Below are 14,404 nucleotides of genomic sequence, written 5' to 3'. Positions count from 1 at the left end.
TCTTGTTCTCCTGTACCCCTTGTACAGTCGCAAGGAAGAAAGGGAAACCATTTGGATGTTACCCAAGGGCTTAGGATGTGAACATCGTTATTCCAGGTGCTTTGATTTGGGAATGGTAGGAATATAATGTTCCCACGGAGATGACCATCAGGCTTTGATGCTGCAATAAAAATACATTTTTTGGACTTAAAAAACAAAAACAAAACCATCAGGACAGAAAAGCTGTATGTTGTGATGCTCTGCTTTACAGTATTTCTAAGGAAACTACTGAGAGCTCCTAGCAAGTGTTTCCCTTTCATTCAAAATGCTACAGACCTTCTTTCCCAGAGTGGCATTTCACTGGCAGTGAGGAGTCCAGTGCCTGCCTGCAGTTGAGCACTGGTACCTCAGCTCTCTTTCCAACATCAGCTTCTTACAGGCACAAGGGAACTGTAGTAAGACTCAAACTCTTCCCTCACTCAGCAAGAGGGGCAAGGTTTAACATGATTCTTGTTTGATATTAATTGAATGCAATGTTTGCGTATCTTTATTTATCACTGTACTTTGAGTATAAAACACAGAGCAGTTTGTCTGCTACCTCTGTCTCATTTCTTTGTTGGTAATGTCAGATCTGATTGCAGCATCTCCATTTTAACGTGATGCGAAAGGAAGTTTCATTGCATTCAGCCTTCCCTCCAACTCAGGAAGGTTGAGGGGAGGTGAAGAACCTGTTCCGTGCAGTGAGCTTTCCCAGGAATCTTTGGATGAACCTTCCTTTTCTCTCTTCTAGTTCGGTTTATAGTGCTGTCCAACAACTACCTGCAGATCCGGGGAATCAAGAAAACAGATGAGGGGACGTACCGCTGTGAGGGCCGCATCCTGGCTCGTGGGGAGATCAACTTCAAAGACATTCAGGTCATTGTAAATGGTGAGTGGCATAGAGTTGAGAGCAATAAGTGACAAAGGGCTGCACCGTCTGCGCCCCAGACTGCCGGTGGAAATGTTATCCACATTCACACACACAGGTTACTGTCTATCAGCTTACTAATCTTTCTCTGCTGTGTCAAATAAAAGCATCCATGGCTACCAAATGTGTACTGGAAATGATCAAATCCAGAGTAAGTTTAAGTGCCTAACAACTTCGTGAGGTGTTGAGGCTTACAAGTGGTTTTGTTGACAGCACAGATTTTCTGTGCATCTCTCCATCCTCACACCACTTGCTTTGGAGAGCTCATACATCAAGCCTGACTGTTGAAACCTGCATGTGGCAGCTGAAAGGGTTTGAATCGCTAGCGACATCTGTCTATATTGCTGAGATTTAGTTAGACTTCCAGGCCTCATTCTTGCTCACATCTTCTGTCTCCCCTTTCTAACTTCAGTGTGGTTTCCTTCTCTTCTAGTACCTCCTTCTGTGCGTGCCAGGCAGAGCACTATGAACGCCACTGCCAACCTCAGCCAGTCTGTCACCTTAGCATGTGATGCTGATGGCTTTCCTGAGCCAACCATGACGTGGACAAAGTAAGATGTTGTATGCAGTGTCCTGATTCTTTGTGAGCATGGATGTTTTCAATAAGGCCCTGGAAAACCAGGCAGGAGGGGAAACCTTTTAACCGCAATGACATGAATCCATTTTTCTCCCAAGAGAAGGAATGACCTCCTAGCAGGGAATTGCAGTTAGTTTTGGTTGTGAGTTAATGTTGATAGGCAGTGAAGCACCACACAGCAGCTCTTCCTTCCCACTGTTGGGAAGACGTGGAGATACCTCTGACACTGAGTTTCAGTGTAGTAACGCAGTTCACATTAACATAAAACCTCACAAGCAGCATTTGACTGCTTCTCCTCCCCATCACAGCCAGTGTGCTTTGTGCCCTGCAGGGATGGAGAGCCGATAGAGCAGGAGGACAATGAAGACAAATATGGTTTTAACTACGATGGGTCTGAGCTGATCATCAAGAAGGTGGATAAGAGTGATGAAGCAGAGTACATCTGCATTGCTGAGAACAAGGCTGGCGAGCAGGATGCCACCATTCATCTCAAAGTCTTTGGTGAGCTTTTGCCTGTTCAGAAACCCTCTTTTCCCCTCATGTTGCTTGTTTCAGATGTTGCTGTTTACAGGCGGGTTTCATTCTGAGCAGCAACTGAATGAAGGTTGTTTTTATTTTTCTTTCCAGCAAAACCCAAAATCACGTACGTGGAGAATAAAACAGCGATGGAGCTAGAGGATCAGATCACACTGACCTGTGAGGCATCTGGGGACCCAATCCCTTCCATCACGTGGAAGACCTCCACCCGGAACATCAGCAATGAAGAGAAGGTACCACCACTCCCAAGACTCTGGTCTTTTGGGCAGGGGTCAGTGCTGCATGATGGCAGCAGGCACATGGAGATCAAGGTGCTTCCCCCCTCCATAGTGAGAATGCTTGCAGTCCTGCACAGAGTAACTGCTGGAGGCCAGCTCTGTAGCTGAAGTAATCCCATGGGTGTCCTTTATACAAAGAGCAATCACAGTTTGTAACAATTGAGACTATGCTCTTTAATTCCTGCTTGTATTGGTCTAAGCTGAATTGATTTACAAAGCATGAAGCCCTGGACCCTTCTTGGAGGAGTTTTGTGGTGGGCATAGAGATACAGGACTTCTGAAAGGGTTTCCAAGCTGGGACATGGGAATGAGCACCCTGATTCCAGTGTTGTCCATGCTGTCATCATGAAGATGATTTCTCTGGGGAGGGTGGCAGGTGAAAAGGTGTGGGATATTCTTTCAAAAATGCAGTGGACCAAAATGAACCTGTTAATTCATTCTTGCTCTTCTTTATTGTGTGCTAACTCTACACGTACTTGAAGCACGAAAGCCTGGCTGCCTTTATGTTCACTTGTTTTGTGGATCACATCAAAACCATTTTGTTCTTAAAAGGCAAAAATAATTAGCAGTTTTTCTCTTTTAGAAGGGTGCTGTTTCATTTATTTCGTTATTATTGGCCATAATTCCCTTTTACCAGAGAAGATTAGAATGCACTTTGTTATTCTGGATATTACATAATAGTTACGTAAGAAGTTGACTAGGAGGCATAGTAGAGCTGAAGAAAGCTTAGACACGAGTTAGAGTAGGGAGTTAGTGCTTATTAACGGTCTTACAATGACAGGATGCTTCAAGGCTCAGCTCACATGGGAATATCAGGGGGTCTGACTTGGTATGAAGGTAGCAGCTGATTGCCTGGAAGTCTCAGAGGCAACGGCTGTCAGTCATTTAGAGATAACCACTCTTAGTCATCCACATTCTGCTCCACTGCCTCCTAAACGAGTTTTTTGTATTGCCCCTGTGATGTCAGCTCTTCACTGTGTTAACGTGGAACTTTTTCAATCAGGGTGCCCTCTGCAGAGAAATGTTAGTGTCTTCTGTATTCAGGAGTTTGTGTAGATTAGGGAGCATTTCAGGAGAGATTCCTGTTGCCTTTGAAAGCCCTTGGCTTGGTCTCTTAGCACAGCATGACTGGGGGACCTGTTTCAATAAGACAAGGCTATTTGTGGTCTTTTCTCAGTCTAGAAGGGTGATGGGAGGAGTTAAATGCCTCCTTTGCTTCCAGCACTGGGGTTTGGATCACAGCCAGGGAGAAGAGCTTTGTCAGGGAGAAGAATATGAGACCTGAAATAAGGCTCAATGGAGTAGAAGTCTGTAGGAGCGCCTGTTTGCAGGGAGTCCTGTCTGCCAAGCCTCATTAAGCTAACAAGACCTCAGTGGCAAAACTGCTAACCATTTTTGAGACTCATATATTGTATATCCTTTTTAATGCAGTTAAATCAGTGATCAGTGTTAAAGAATGACGTTACGTGTTCTGGTAATATCTTAGTGGATGGGGAGAAAATCAAAGGTTTGAGGTACCACCGTGTTGTTCATGTATGGATTCAAACCTTTAGGGCAAAGATTTGCTGTCATACAACATTCATTTTCTAGGCAGGATTTTCTTCCCTCTCTCTCTCTCTTTTTTTTTTTTTTTTTTTTTTTTTTGTTATTGTTGTTTTCTTCTTTAAACTTTTTCCCATTCTGTGGGTAAATGGTACAGACTTCCAGAAAATTCTCAGGACAAAATAGCTCTGTTGGACATTCCATGCTGTGTACAGCCTTCGTGATGCTCTTTGGTTGTGAATGTAGAAATGCATTACTTAGGAAAAGCTTTATCCCTGTCTGAAATTCTTGTTTATCCCTACTGCAAAAGATAGCAAGAGCTATAAGCCATAGGAGGTCATTAACATAAAGTCAAGCCATTTAAAGTCATTTTATCTTTCCTCAACTAATTATTGCTGTGCCATTGTGGGGAGGAAGAATGTGGGGTTTTTTTTTGTTACCAGATGTAATGCTGATTAAGCCAGTATGCCATATTCCTCATCACCTCCATTACATTTCCTCCCCTTGTAAAAGAGGTGTCCATGTGCATAGTTTGGATCTGTAGTACGTTGGTGTTCCTAAGTTCTAAGATTTCCGTGGCAGCAGCTGTACCTGTGGGGTGAGCCTCCCTGGCCTGCCGTGCCAGCTGTCAGTACCTGCATCACATTACTGTTTTCACAATAGCAACTCGTCCTTCCCAAATGGAAGGGAAGATGTGTGAGTTTCTTGATTCTCCTCTAGGAGAATTGTACAGATTGGAGCTTGTATGTCTCTTGGCCTTGGTGAGGAAGGGTTAAGATAAAAACTCTTCGGGATGGAGACTCTGGTTCTGCCTTCTCCCCACACCCACCAGCCCCAGTACAAAGAAGCAGCAAACTGGGGGAATGTGGGAACTGGCTTCTTCCCTCCTTCATCTTCCTGGAGCCTGACACGTGCTGCACACCACAGGGTAACGGCACGTCTGTTCTTTTTACACCTCTGTGCTGGTGCTATAGAACCGCATTGGAGAGAATTGAGAGGAGACTTGCATGGACATCAGTGAGGTCCTGACTGGTTCTGGTAGTGACTGGTATATGAAAAGGGAATGATGCTGAATCCTGATGATGATTGCCTGTTCGGTTTTCAAGGAACTTGTGCACAAGAGGATATAGATACATAGAAATTATGAGATATGGAGTTTCGGGGCAGATCCCCAGCCCACATGTGTGTTGGTGAGCTTTGTTTTTTCCATTGGAGAGCCCACCTCAGGCCTCTAATCAGAAGTAAATAGCCTGCTTTTGCCAAAGACTTCATAGAACTGTCTGTACCATTTGTTAATACTGAAGTCTCATAGTTTTCACTGCAAGCACTGTGGAAACAATACTGTGCTTTTTCTCCTCATTTCCTTAACTTTCATCTCCATGTCTGTAACTGTAAATCACTGTTGTGTATTCTGTTATATCCACATGCCAGCAGTGCTTGTGCCTCAAAAATGCTGTTGTGACTGTGATATTAGCAGGTGATTTTTGACTCCTGAATTGAAATGGATCAAGTTGTGATTGAAATAGACACTAGAAGAGAAAAAAAAACACGTTTGAAATTCATAGGGAAAAAGGGAACTCTGTGACTTTGGTCGTTGTGAACCAGAGTGAATACGGTCCACAGTGTTGCTGTCTGTCTCTGAATGGCAGTGTATGTTTCTTGATAAGGTTTGTGCATGTTTGACTGATGCCTGTTTGCTTAATTGTCCCAAGCCCAGCAAGGACTGGGTGCACGTAGCCCTAAGCCTGGTGAGCTGGGTGTGATGAACTGGAGGTGGGGCTCAGACTGTTGCTCTGCAGCTCGAGGGCTCCCGCTCCTCACACAGTGTGCATGTAAACCCATACAAATGCATGAGCACATGAACCCACAGGGGTTAATGGCAGTCGGTGTGTCCAGGTGGCAACCAGCTCAATAGCTTATCTTTCAATTAAGTGACCCTGGTTATCAGGATTATTTCCCTTGGATACCTAGCTGTGTTTCCAGAAAGGATGAGATGTGACAAGGGAAATAGTCACTCAGTATTTAAGAATAGAGGCAGAGAAAGGGTTTAGGTATTGTTAGATCAATTTTGAGGATATTGAATTTTGAATGCAAGTCTAAATGCAGGTTCTGTTGGGAAATGGAAATTGCAGTCACCCCACACACGAGATACACAGCTCGGAGCCTGCATGCGCACAGACGTAGCGTGGTGCTGATACCTGAAAGCAACCTTTGATAAACTTGTATTGCTTTTTTTTCTCCTGTTGTTGTGTTCTATATCTGTTCTCTCCAGGCTTCGTGGACCCGGCCCGAGAAACAAGAGGTATAATCTTATACCAGACCTTTAGCAAACTTCCTAGTTGTTTTTATTTTTGTTTGTTTTTTAAGCATTACAGATTAACAAATCTCTAGTCCAGCAACCACGCCAACTAAACCAGCATTAATAATACAAATAAATTAAGTACCGGTACTGAAGAGAAACAGCTAATAGTGTTAGAAGTTGCTTGGCACGTAGTTCTGCATCTCTGGATGAGCAAACTGGCTGTGTTGGGAGTGAGTAATCCTGGTTGTCACCTCAAAAAAGGACAAAAAGTGCCGGGGGAGGGAGAAGAAAGGGAAGGCAAATCTGCAGCCTGACAAATACAGCTTCACCATTTCCTTCAGTCTGCAAGTGTGGGTCATGCCTCTGTTCTGGAGTTTTAAGAGTTAGCAGCTGTGTGTATTGTGGGATGGTACCTTTTTTCTGAGATAGCCTCTTCTGCTCCAGCCAACTCATCTGTTTGCTCATGGCACCTCTTCAGTTTGGCCTTCTCTTAGAAGATAACTGCATCGTATTCTGTTTCAAAATCAATGCAATTAAATCTCTCCAAAATTATATTTTTTCCAGAAAATGCTCCCACTTACTGAATCATTGTCACTTGCCTTTAATTTTCAAGGGTCAGTGAAGGGGAACAGGAAAATACAGTATGGTGTGTTGCTGTTTTGTTTCAATTCATTACTGTGTTGTAGAAATAATAATCATCTGCCATTAAGTGCACCTCATTGCTTTCACTCATAAAAACACTGGATGCTTAAAAACTCAGTTAAAAGTACCTCAGTTACATCCCTGATCGGCAATGCCTTCCTGCTAACTGGGTATTAGCTCAGCTTTGCAAATACGAGGAGCTGCAGATGAGTTAGTGAAATGCAAGCGCAGAGCTGGGAGAGGACGCCTCACTTTCTGTCCCTGGAGTTTGTGGCTGTGGTCAGGATTTCCAGGGGCTGTTCTGTAATGACCTCTCCTGTATGGAAAGTGGGCAAGCAAGGCTGTTAGATTGGCATGGATGCTTTGGCTTGTGAAAGGATTGAAAAATCCTACAGAGGGGAAGGGGGAAGGTGCATTCCCTGCCTGTCTCATCTGTTCCCCCTTGTCACTGAAGTATTAACGTCTACTCCAGTTGCTGATGCAGTGACTGTGCTGTTGGAATTTGAAGAAAAACACCTTTGTGCTCCTCAGCACAACCTGTAGCACTCAGCAATGCGGCACACCGTCACACACTTCTCTGGAGAGAAGAGTGGTACCTGCAGTCATAGAACTGTAGAATGGCTTAGGTTGGAGGGGACCTTAAGGACCAGCACCCAACTCCTTGCCTTGGGCAGGGCTCCCCCAGCAGCTCAGGGTGCCCAGGGCCCCATCCATGGCCTTGCTGTGGTGTGAGTTGTTGCCTGTGTCTCGTAGGTTGTCCCACCACTATGGGAAACATTGCTATGCAAAATTGTCTAAGTCAGGGCAGTTGGGTGAAGGGATTACAGGTGCCCACAGCTCTGGCTCACAGGTTTCTACCTACCCCATGTCTCTAATAGCCAGGGATTGCCAGTATCTGATGGTCTGAAATAGAAATGAAGAGAAGCAGTAGCGTGATTTCTTGCATGGAGATTATTCTCCTTGAATATATTTCCCTAATCTTCCTTTTCCTTTACACATGCCTTTTGTACTAAGATATACAGCCACATCTTCAGGATCGGTTATATTTCTGGTTAAGTTATTCATTTATCTGAACTGCCTGGCACTGTTCTGTTTGTATTGAATCCTGGAGAGGCAGGTGGCACGACGTAAAGTCATCTTTGCTGCAGCGATCGTGGGCTGCTGTTTTGCTATAGGTGTAGTTACACTCTTGCCTGATTGAGTCAGAGGCCAACAGAATGGTCACCTGAGTCGTGAGCTAAAAGATGGCGAGAAAACTGCAGGTCTGAAGTCTTTACGTTCATGGATCCTACTGCAGTAGTTTCAGAAGTGAGCTGGATTTTGGCTGTGTAAGATACACAGTTATGGGACCCTTCACCACTTCTAGGAAATGTGTTCTTGAAATAAATCACAGTTTCCAGTAACACAAGGGACCAAGGACAGAAGAGGGCATAGAATTTGTATCTTGTGGCATTGGCTGTAGTGGACCTGTGTGCGTGGTAGAAGAGATGCACATACTAACTGCTTTTGTGTCGAAAGGTAATAACTTTCTTCATTTGAAATTTGGCTAGCTCAAATGGACTAATGGACTAGTATTCAGAGCCAGCAGAGGTAGCACCTTGTTCTGTGTAGAAGCTTAGTCTCACAGCTGTAGGCCCCCAGCTCCGAGCAGAGGGATGCTTCAGGCGTGCAGGATCACCTGAGGTATCAGAAACACATTTGGTGCTACAACTCAGTGCCTGTCCATGTGATTTCCTCAAGCTGTATCCTCATAATCTCAGCACTTGTCTCACATCCTTCAAGAAGCAGCGTGCTCTTGGAGCTCTGATGGTCTGAAGAGTGGCAGCAGGGTGCTCAGTTTGTTGGAAACAGGATGAGAAAGCTTGTCCTTTAAAGCTTCCAAGCTGACCACATTAGCACAAGGATCAGCATGGAGGGTGTTTGGGTTGGATCCCTGAGTGACTGCAATCCCTTTGAACAGATGACAGCCTGGATTTTACATTCCTTTTCTCTCATTGATGTCCCTGTACTCTCCTGCTTGTGGGAGCAATTTCTGAACTGGCTTCCAATCAACAGAGTTTGCTCTAGAACTTTCTTAGAGCATCACAAGAACTTGAAGCAGGCTGTCTTTAGAAGGGTCCCATAGTTTGCTTGCCCTGCTCCCTGTACCTTGCTCTGTTTGGTGCTGTGCTCAAGTGAAAGCTCTGAGCTTTCATTTTGCCTGATTCAGCTCTGAGGTTTGGATCTGTTCTTACTAATGCCACTTAACGGATGCTGAAATAAAACAGGTATCAGTGAGAGAAGTCTCAAATTCTCTGAGTGAAAATGGTACTAGTTACAGAGGTTTTCTGCAAAAGCATCCTGGCAAAACTGCTTTAACCAGAGCTGGATCTCCGCAGTTGTTAATCTAAGAAGCAGCTTGATGTTATTCAGCTGTCCTCAGTCGTGTAGCAGCATCTGATACTTCAGTCCTTCATTTATTTTCTTTTTGTTCCCGTTACCTGAGTGCTTTGATATGCTCTGTTCAGTCCTGTGCAACAAGGCTGAGCTGCTTTAGGAAGTGCTGTGCCCGTGGTTTCACCTGCCAGGTGATCGCTTCCAAGTGCTGAGCACTGGAGGGCTGCTGTGAGGTAGATTTGTGTTTGTCCCTGAGCTGCAGCGCTGCCCAAAGCCCAACCCCTGACTCTCAATTCCTTTCCTGCCAGACCCTGGATGGGCGCATCGTGGTGCGCAGCCACGCGCGGGTTTCGTCCCTGACTCTCAAAGAAATCCAATACACAGATGCTGGAGAGTACGTGTGCACAGCCAGCAACACCATCGGGCAGGACTCGCAGGCCATGTACCTCGAAGTGCAGTGTAAGTGGGTGAGGGGCAGGGCGTGGGATATGGGCGGGTGGGCAGGGGGGGAGAATGTTTTCTGATGAGGTGGAGGCACCTACGAGTAGGGAAATCTGTGTTATTGTTGTTGTTATTATAAGCAGAGGGCATGGGAAGCAGCTCAGTCTGAAATAATGCTGTTAGAGTTGCATTTTGCTGTGTGCACACGTGCAAATGGTTGCATGAGTTGACTCCAACTGAGACACTGTTTGCATCCTGGGAAGATCATGGGCTGTGAATCTGCCGTGGGCTCATTCATGGAGCGTATCAACGTTGCACTTCCCCAGGCGTGTAGCTTGCTGTCTGCTTGTCCTCCCACTCTGCGTGAGGGACAGCCTTTGGTTCTGGGCGGACTTCTTCCTATGTCCTTCAGCAAAAGACCACCACCACCAGCAGCCCCCTGGATGAGAGGGCTGTCTCCTATCCCCACGTTAGGTTCCTTCTCCCACATCAGCCTGGGTTTCAGCCAAGGAGTTCTTGCAGTGAAGTTGGCTGGGCTCCTTCAGGAGTTTTTCTTGGTTATGTTGCCTTCACAAGAATGTTTCTTTCAGATGCTCCCAAGCTTCAGGGCCCTGTGGCCGTCTATACCTGGGAAGGGAATCAAGTGAACATCACCTGTGAGGTATTTGCTTATCCCAGTGCTGTCATCTCCTGGTTCCGGGATGGACAGCTGCTCCCCAGCTCAAACTACAGCAACATCAAGATCTACAACACTCCATCAGCAAGCTACCTGGAGGTGAGGAAAAGCACTAAGGGGAGAAGGGGATGTGTACCAGGAAGGCTCAGTGCTACCAAATAATGTGTTTCTGTTGATGAAGCCCAGTCTTTCATCAGGGTGCCCTGTTAGTGGGCAGCAGGTTGTGGCATTTCTGGCACACAAATGCAAAGGACATCAAGTCATGGCAAACACCACCCCCTCTCCTTGCTTTTGACTTTCTGCTCACTGTAGTTCTCTCATTTGTGTGTCAGCACATGAATTTCATTATTACTTCCTTCCCCAGTAAAACGCAAATGGCATTAGCAGAATGAAAAGTGCCTTCTGATCCAAACATGCACTTCAATTTCTTCTGTAGGTGACACCAGACTCTGAAAATGACTTTGGGAACTACAACTGCACTGCTGTGAACCGCATTGGCCAGGAATCCTCAGAGTTCATTCTTGTGCAGGCGGGTGAGCATCCCAGGCAGGGAGATAAGGAAATGCTACTCTTCAGGTTGTCCTTTTTTCTTAAAGGAAATATTTGATTTTGGAGAAAGCACTTTGAGTCTCTGACCTCTTAGAGAAGACACAAGATTAAGGTTTCTACACTGTCTAATTAGTATTCTTAAAAGCTCTTTGAGGACTGTCACAGGCTGCCCTTGTCCTCTCCTTTATCAAGCCATGACTAGAGTGTTCTTGGTGTTCCTAGTTTTCTGCTTTCTCTGCCAGGTTGGGAGCTGGTAGCCCTTGTTTCCTGCTGTCTGATGTGTCACTGGTTGTTTCCCCTTCCTCCCCCAGATACTCCGTCCTCTCCTTCTATTGACAGAGTTGAGCCCTACTCTAGTACTGCCCGCGTGGAGTTTGATGAGCCTGAAGCTACTGGTGGGGTGCCCATCCTCAAGTACAAAGCAGAGTGGAGAGCACTGGGTGAAGGAGAATGGCACTCGAGATTGTATGATGCAAAAGAAGGTAAGATGGTAAAGCAAAATTAAAAAAAAAAAAGTTACCTTCTCGATCTGCATCTCAAAACATCCCTTCTTTCCTTCGGGGAAAAGCTAGCGTGGAGGATTCTATAGCTTTGCAATTTCAGCAATTTCATTGAGGCCCCACACCAGTTCTTTAACATTTGTTTTTCAGTAACAGCTTGGTACAAGCAGAGCGATGATTCCCTTTGGTGTCTACTGTGAACTCCACTACATCCCCTCTAGAAAGGCTGTGGCTCTGTCCCTCCCTAATCAATTCTTTCAAACAGAAATGGTAGCTCTGACCTTTCTCCTTGTCTTCACTGTTTATGTGGCTTTGTTCGTGGTCTAAATGTGTCAGGAGTGCAGTAGGAACATGGCATTGATGACTTGACTCAGAGCTTGAGTGTTTCTTTGCTTTTTCTCTCTTGTTTCTGCAACAGCAAATGTGGAGGGCACAATCACTATCAGTGGCCTGAAACCTGAGACAACCTACTCAGTGAGACTGTCTGCAGTCAATGGCAAGGGTGTGGGTGAGATTAGTCTGCCATCCGACTTCAAGACACAGCCAGTTCGTAAGTAACACTGAGAATCTCTCTCTGCTTTTCTGGTTTCTCTCTCCTTGCATTTTCCAAGGACTCTGTCATGCATGGACAATGCCTTCTGCAGACCTTGCTGCACCCTTTGTTTTTGTTGTGTTTTTTGAGTGTAGTGAATTTCCTCGCTAGTTAAAAATCTTATTTAAAGGTGAGAGGCAGGGAAGTTATTCACACTGGTCTGTGCTCTGGGTTATAAGGATAAGCTGTATTCTGTCAAATAGAAGGGGCTGTGTGATGGAGAGTTGTAATAAGAACAAGCAGAAATTTGAGAAAGGCATGGTAATAAAGAATATGAGGTTCCTTGCAAATCAGAAATCAGTAAGTTCAACAAAGGAGCCTCCATGAGCAATGAAGGAAAAGAAGGAGGATGATTTCTCTTTTCTGCACATTACTTCTTAAGGATGTCCACGCAATGCATGAAATGATTTCCATAGACTCTTGTCTGCCTTACTTGGGCAATCTTCCCCTCTGATGGCAGGATGCTCTGCTGCGCCATAATACTTTTCTCCCTGTTTCAGCCCCCTGCGGTTCCTAGGGTTCTTCTTCCCCATTCCCTTTGTGTTTAGACCTAGAGCATGTTCTTCTTCCCTCCATCACACCTGTACTTGTGAACCCAGTTCATAGCTCTTCTGAAACCACTGTGCAGGACTGTCTCCTGAGCTCAGAGCCAGCAGTATTCCTATCCCATACATATCTGCATGCTTGGAGGCCCTGAGATCTGTGCATGGTCTTGAATTCATCTCCCAACTTTTCCCTCAGCAGAACTGAGCAGTGTGTGGCAGTATGCTTTCCTTGTTGCTTAGAAATCCAGGTTCTGTGCAGGAAGCCACAGTACACACCAGCCCTCGTGCTTGAAATCCAGTTCTGTTGTAATAACTCCTACTGCCTCCCCCACTCCCTAGGGTTGGATTTGGGACATCTGGTGGTATTTTGAATTTCCAGCTCCATATTCATTGTCTACTCTTCTCATCTCTTCTACATTTTTTTTTTGTGTGTGTGTTTGTGTTTATCTCTGTCTCTTATTTTTGTCTCTGTTCCATCCATGGAAATACTGCAGGTATCCCTCACTCACGTAAGTGCCTCTCTGCATTTGTTTTGTTCTTTTTCTGTTCCTAGAGTTCCTCTAACACACATAGCACTAGCTGTTAATCTAGTGCCTTTTTTCCTCCAGGTTCATTAGAAATGAAATAACTGGTACTGCCTGTTTCCTAACAAAACTGACACTAGAATAGTCATCCTATAGGTAATACTAATCTTTTATAGAGCAGAACTGTGGGTTAACATCTGTCTTGTACAGCATGTGATTCAAATAGTTAGAGCACTTGTCTAATTATTAATTAGTGGTTATGTGGGCTGTACTTCAAGCCACGCAGAGTGCTGGGCAGCATCTCCACTGCCCTTATGTGGCTTTGGTTCGATGGGAGAGCTGGTGAATGACAGTGTGCTCAGTGATCCCACATGATGAGGAAATGGCTTTAAAACAAGGATTCGGAGTCCAGCATGCAGGTTTAACAAAGTGCCAAGTCCTGAGTTAGGAGGCAGTGCTTCCATTGCTCGTGCTTTTTGTCCAGGGAGGTTTGATCTGACAGTCTGTTTTGCACTGTAGTTGCCCTCCTTTGGGCAGCATTTAACAGGAGTCCCTTCCTCACCTTCCTTTCTTTCTTTAGCAAGTGCTGCTGCCCCCGCGTGTTTAGCAGAGAGTGAGTATGGTGGGAGAGTTGTCCTGTTGGATTTGCTCTGCATGCATCTCCTCACTGAGTGTGGTGCAATCTGCCTAACATCCCTGGGTGCTTTCCTTCTTTTCTATGCAGATGTTTTCCCCTGATTAAGAACTGGGTCTCCTGGTAGAGGAACTGCAGATGAGCACAGGTTTGATTTCTAGGAGAGGGAAATATCACAGACGACTCCCAGGTGTGCTGCCTGGTGCAGAGAGCAAGCCTGCCTGGGTGAAAGCTCTCATCATTGGCCTTTGATTTTAAGATTCCTAATCAACTTGTGTTCCACTTCATGGGATGTGTTTGGCTTTTGTGGTGTGAGGTTGAATTTCTTGAAATCCTCACAGCACAGAAAACCAAAGAGGCTGTTTCTTAGCTAAACAGGGGAGAAATGATCAGCAGCAGATGGTGCTTCTGTAGAGCAATAGAGAAATCATCACAACTCAGGTTTCTCATGTTGCATTCACCCCAGGGCGTTTAGAATTAGTGACATTCTTCTTTGTGCTTATTTCCTAGTGATCCTCATATTCGGTGCTTACACAGTCTGTCTTCTGCTCTTGGAAGGGAGCTGCTTAGCAGCACTTCTAAGGGGCTTTTCATTCTGTTACCTCCTCAAAACATGCCATATTTCCTCTTGAGAATCCTAGTGCTTAGCAGTCTGGCAACATGAACCAGGTTGCTATTTGGGCCCAAATTAGTCAGAAACACTGTAGCTGTCTCTGAAGTTAGATTCAGAGCTTCAGAATTCC

At 45.3% G+C, this 14,404-nt stretch overlaps 1 protein-coding gene across 13 annotated transcripts in view; it reads left to right on the top strand.

Annotated features, from left to right (window-relative positions):
- The window catches only part of NCAM1 (neural cell adhesion molecule 1), a 78,908-nt gene that overhangs the window by 38,787 nt on the left and 25,717 nt on the right, over positions 1 to 14,404 (top strand). For 4 of the 13 annotated variants that reach the window (XM_042882327.1, XM_042882326.1, XM_042882331.1 and 1 more), the window contains exons 5-13: positions 770 to 907; positions 1,380 to 1,497; positions 1,855 to 2,024; positions 2,151 to 2,293; positions 9,509 to 9,659; positions 10,232 to 10,416; positions 10,754 to 10,850; positions 11,178 to 11,348; positions 11,785 to 11,916. In XM_042882327.1, the coding sequence (XP_042738261.1) occupies positions 770 to 907; positions 1,380 to 1,497; positions 1,855 to 2,024; positions 2,151 to 2,293; positions 9,509 to 9,659; positions 10,232 to 10,416; positions 10,754 to 10,850; positions 11,178 to 11,348; positions 11,785 to 11,916 (1,305 nt within the window). Of the gene's footprint in view, positions 1 to 769; positions 908 to 1,379; positions 1,498 to 1,854; positions 2,025 to 2,150; positions 2,294 to 6,152; positions 6,183 to 9,508; positions 9,660 to 10,231; positions 10,417 to 10,753; positions 10,851 to 11,177; positions 11,349 to 11,784; positions 11,917 to 12,997; positions 13,013 to 13,607; positions 13,641 to 14,404 lie in introns of all 13 variants that reach the window. The other 9 variants (XM_042882322.1, XM_042882321.1, XM_042882320.1 and 6 more) reach the window with 4 other exon arrangements.

Source organism: Lagopus leucura, unplaced genomic scaffold (assembly GCF_019238085.1).
Source record: "Lagopus leucura isolate 7727_CA_CO unplaced genomic scaffold, USGS_WTPT01 Super-Scaffold_100034, whole genome shotgun sequence".
In the NCBI taxonomy this organism is placed as follows: Eukaryota; Metazoa; Chordata; class Aves; order Galliformes; family Phasianidae; genus Lagopus; species Lagopus leucura.
Note: the sequence above shows the minus strand (reverse complement) of the source record. Positions and strands in the feature narration are given on the sequence as shown.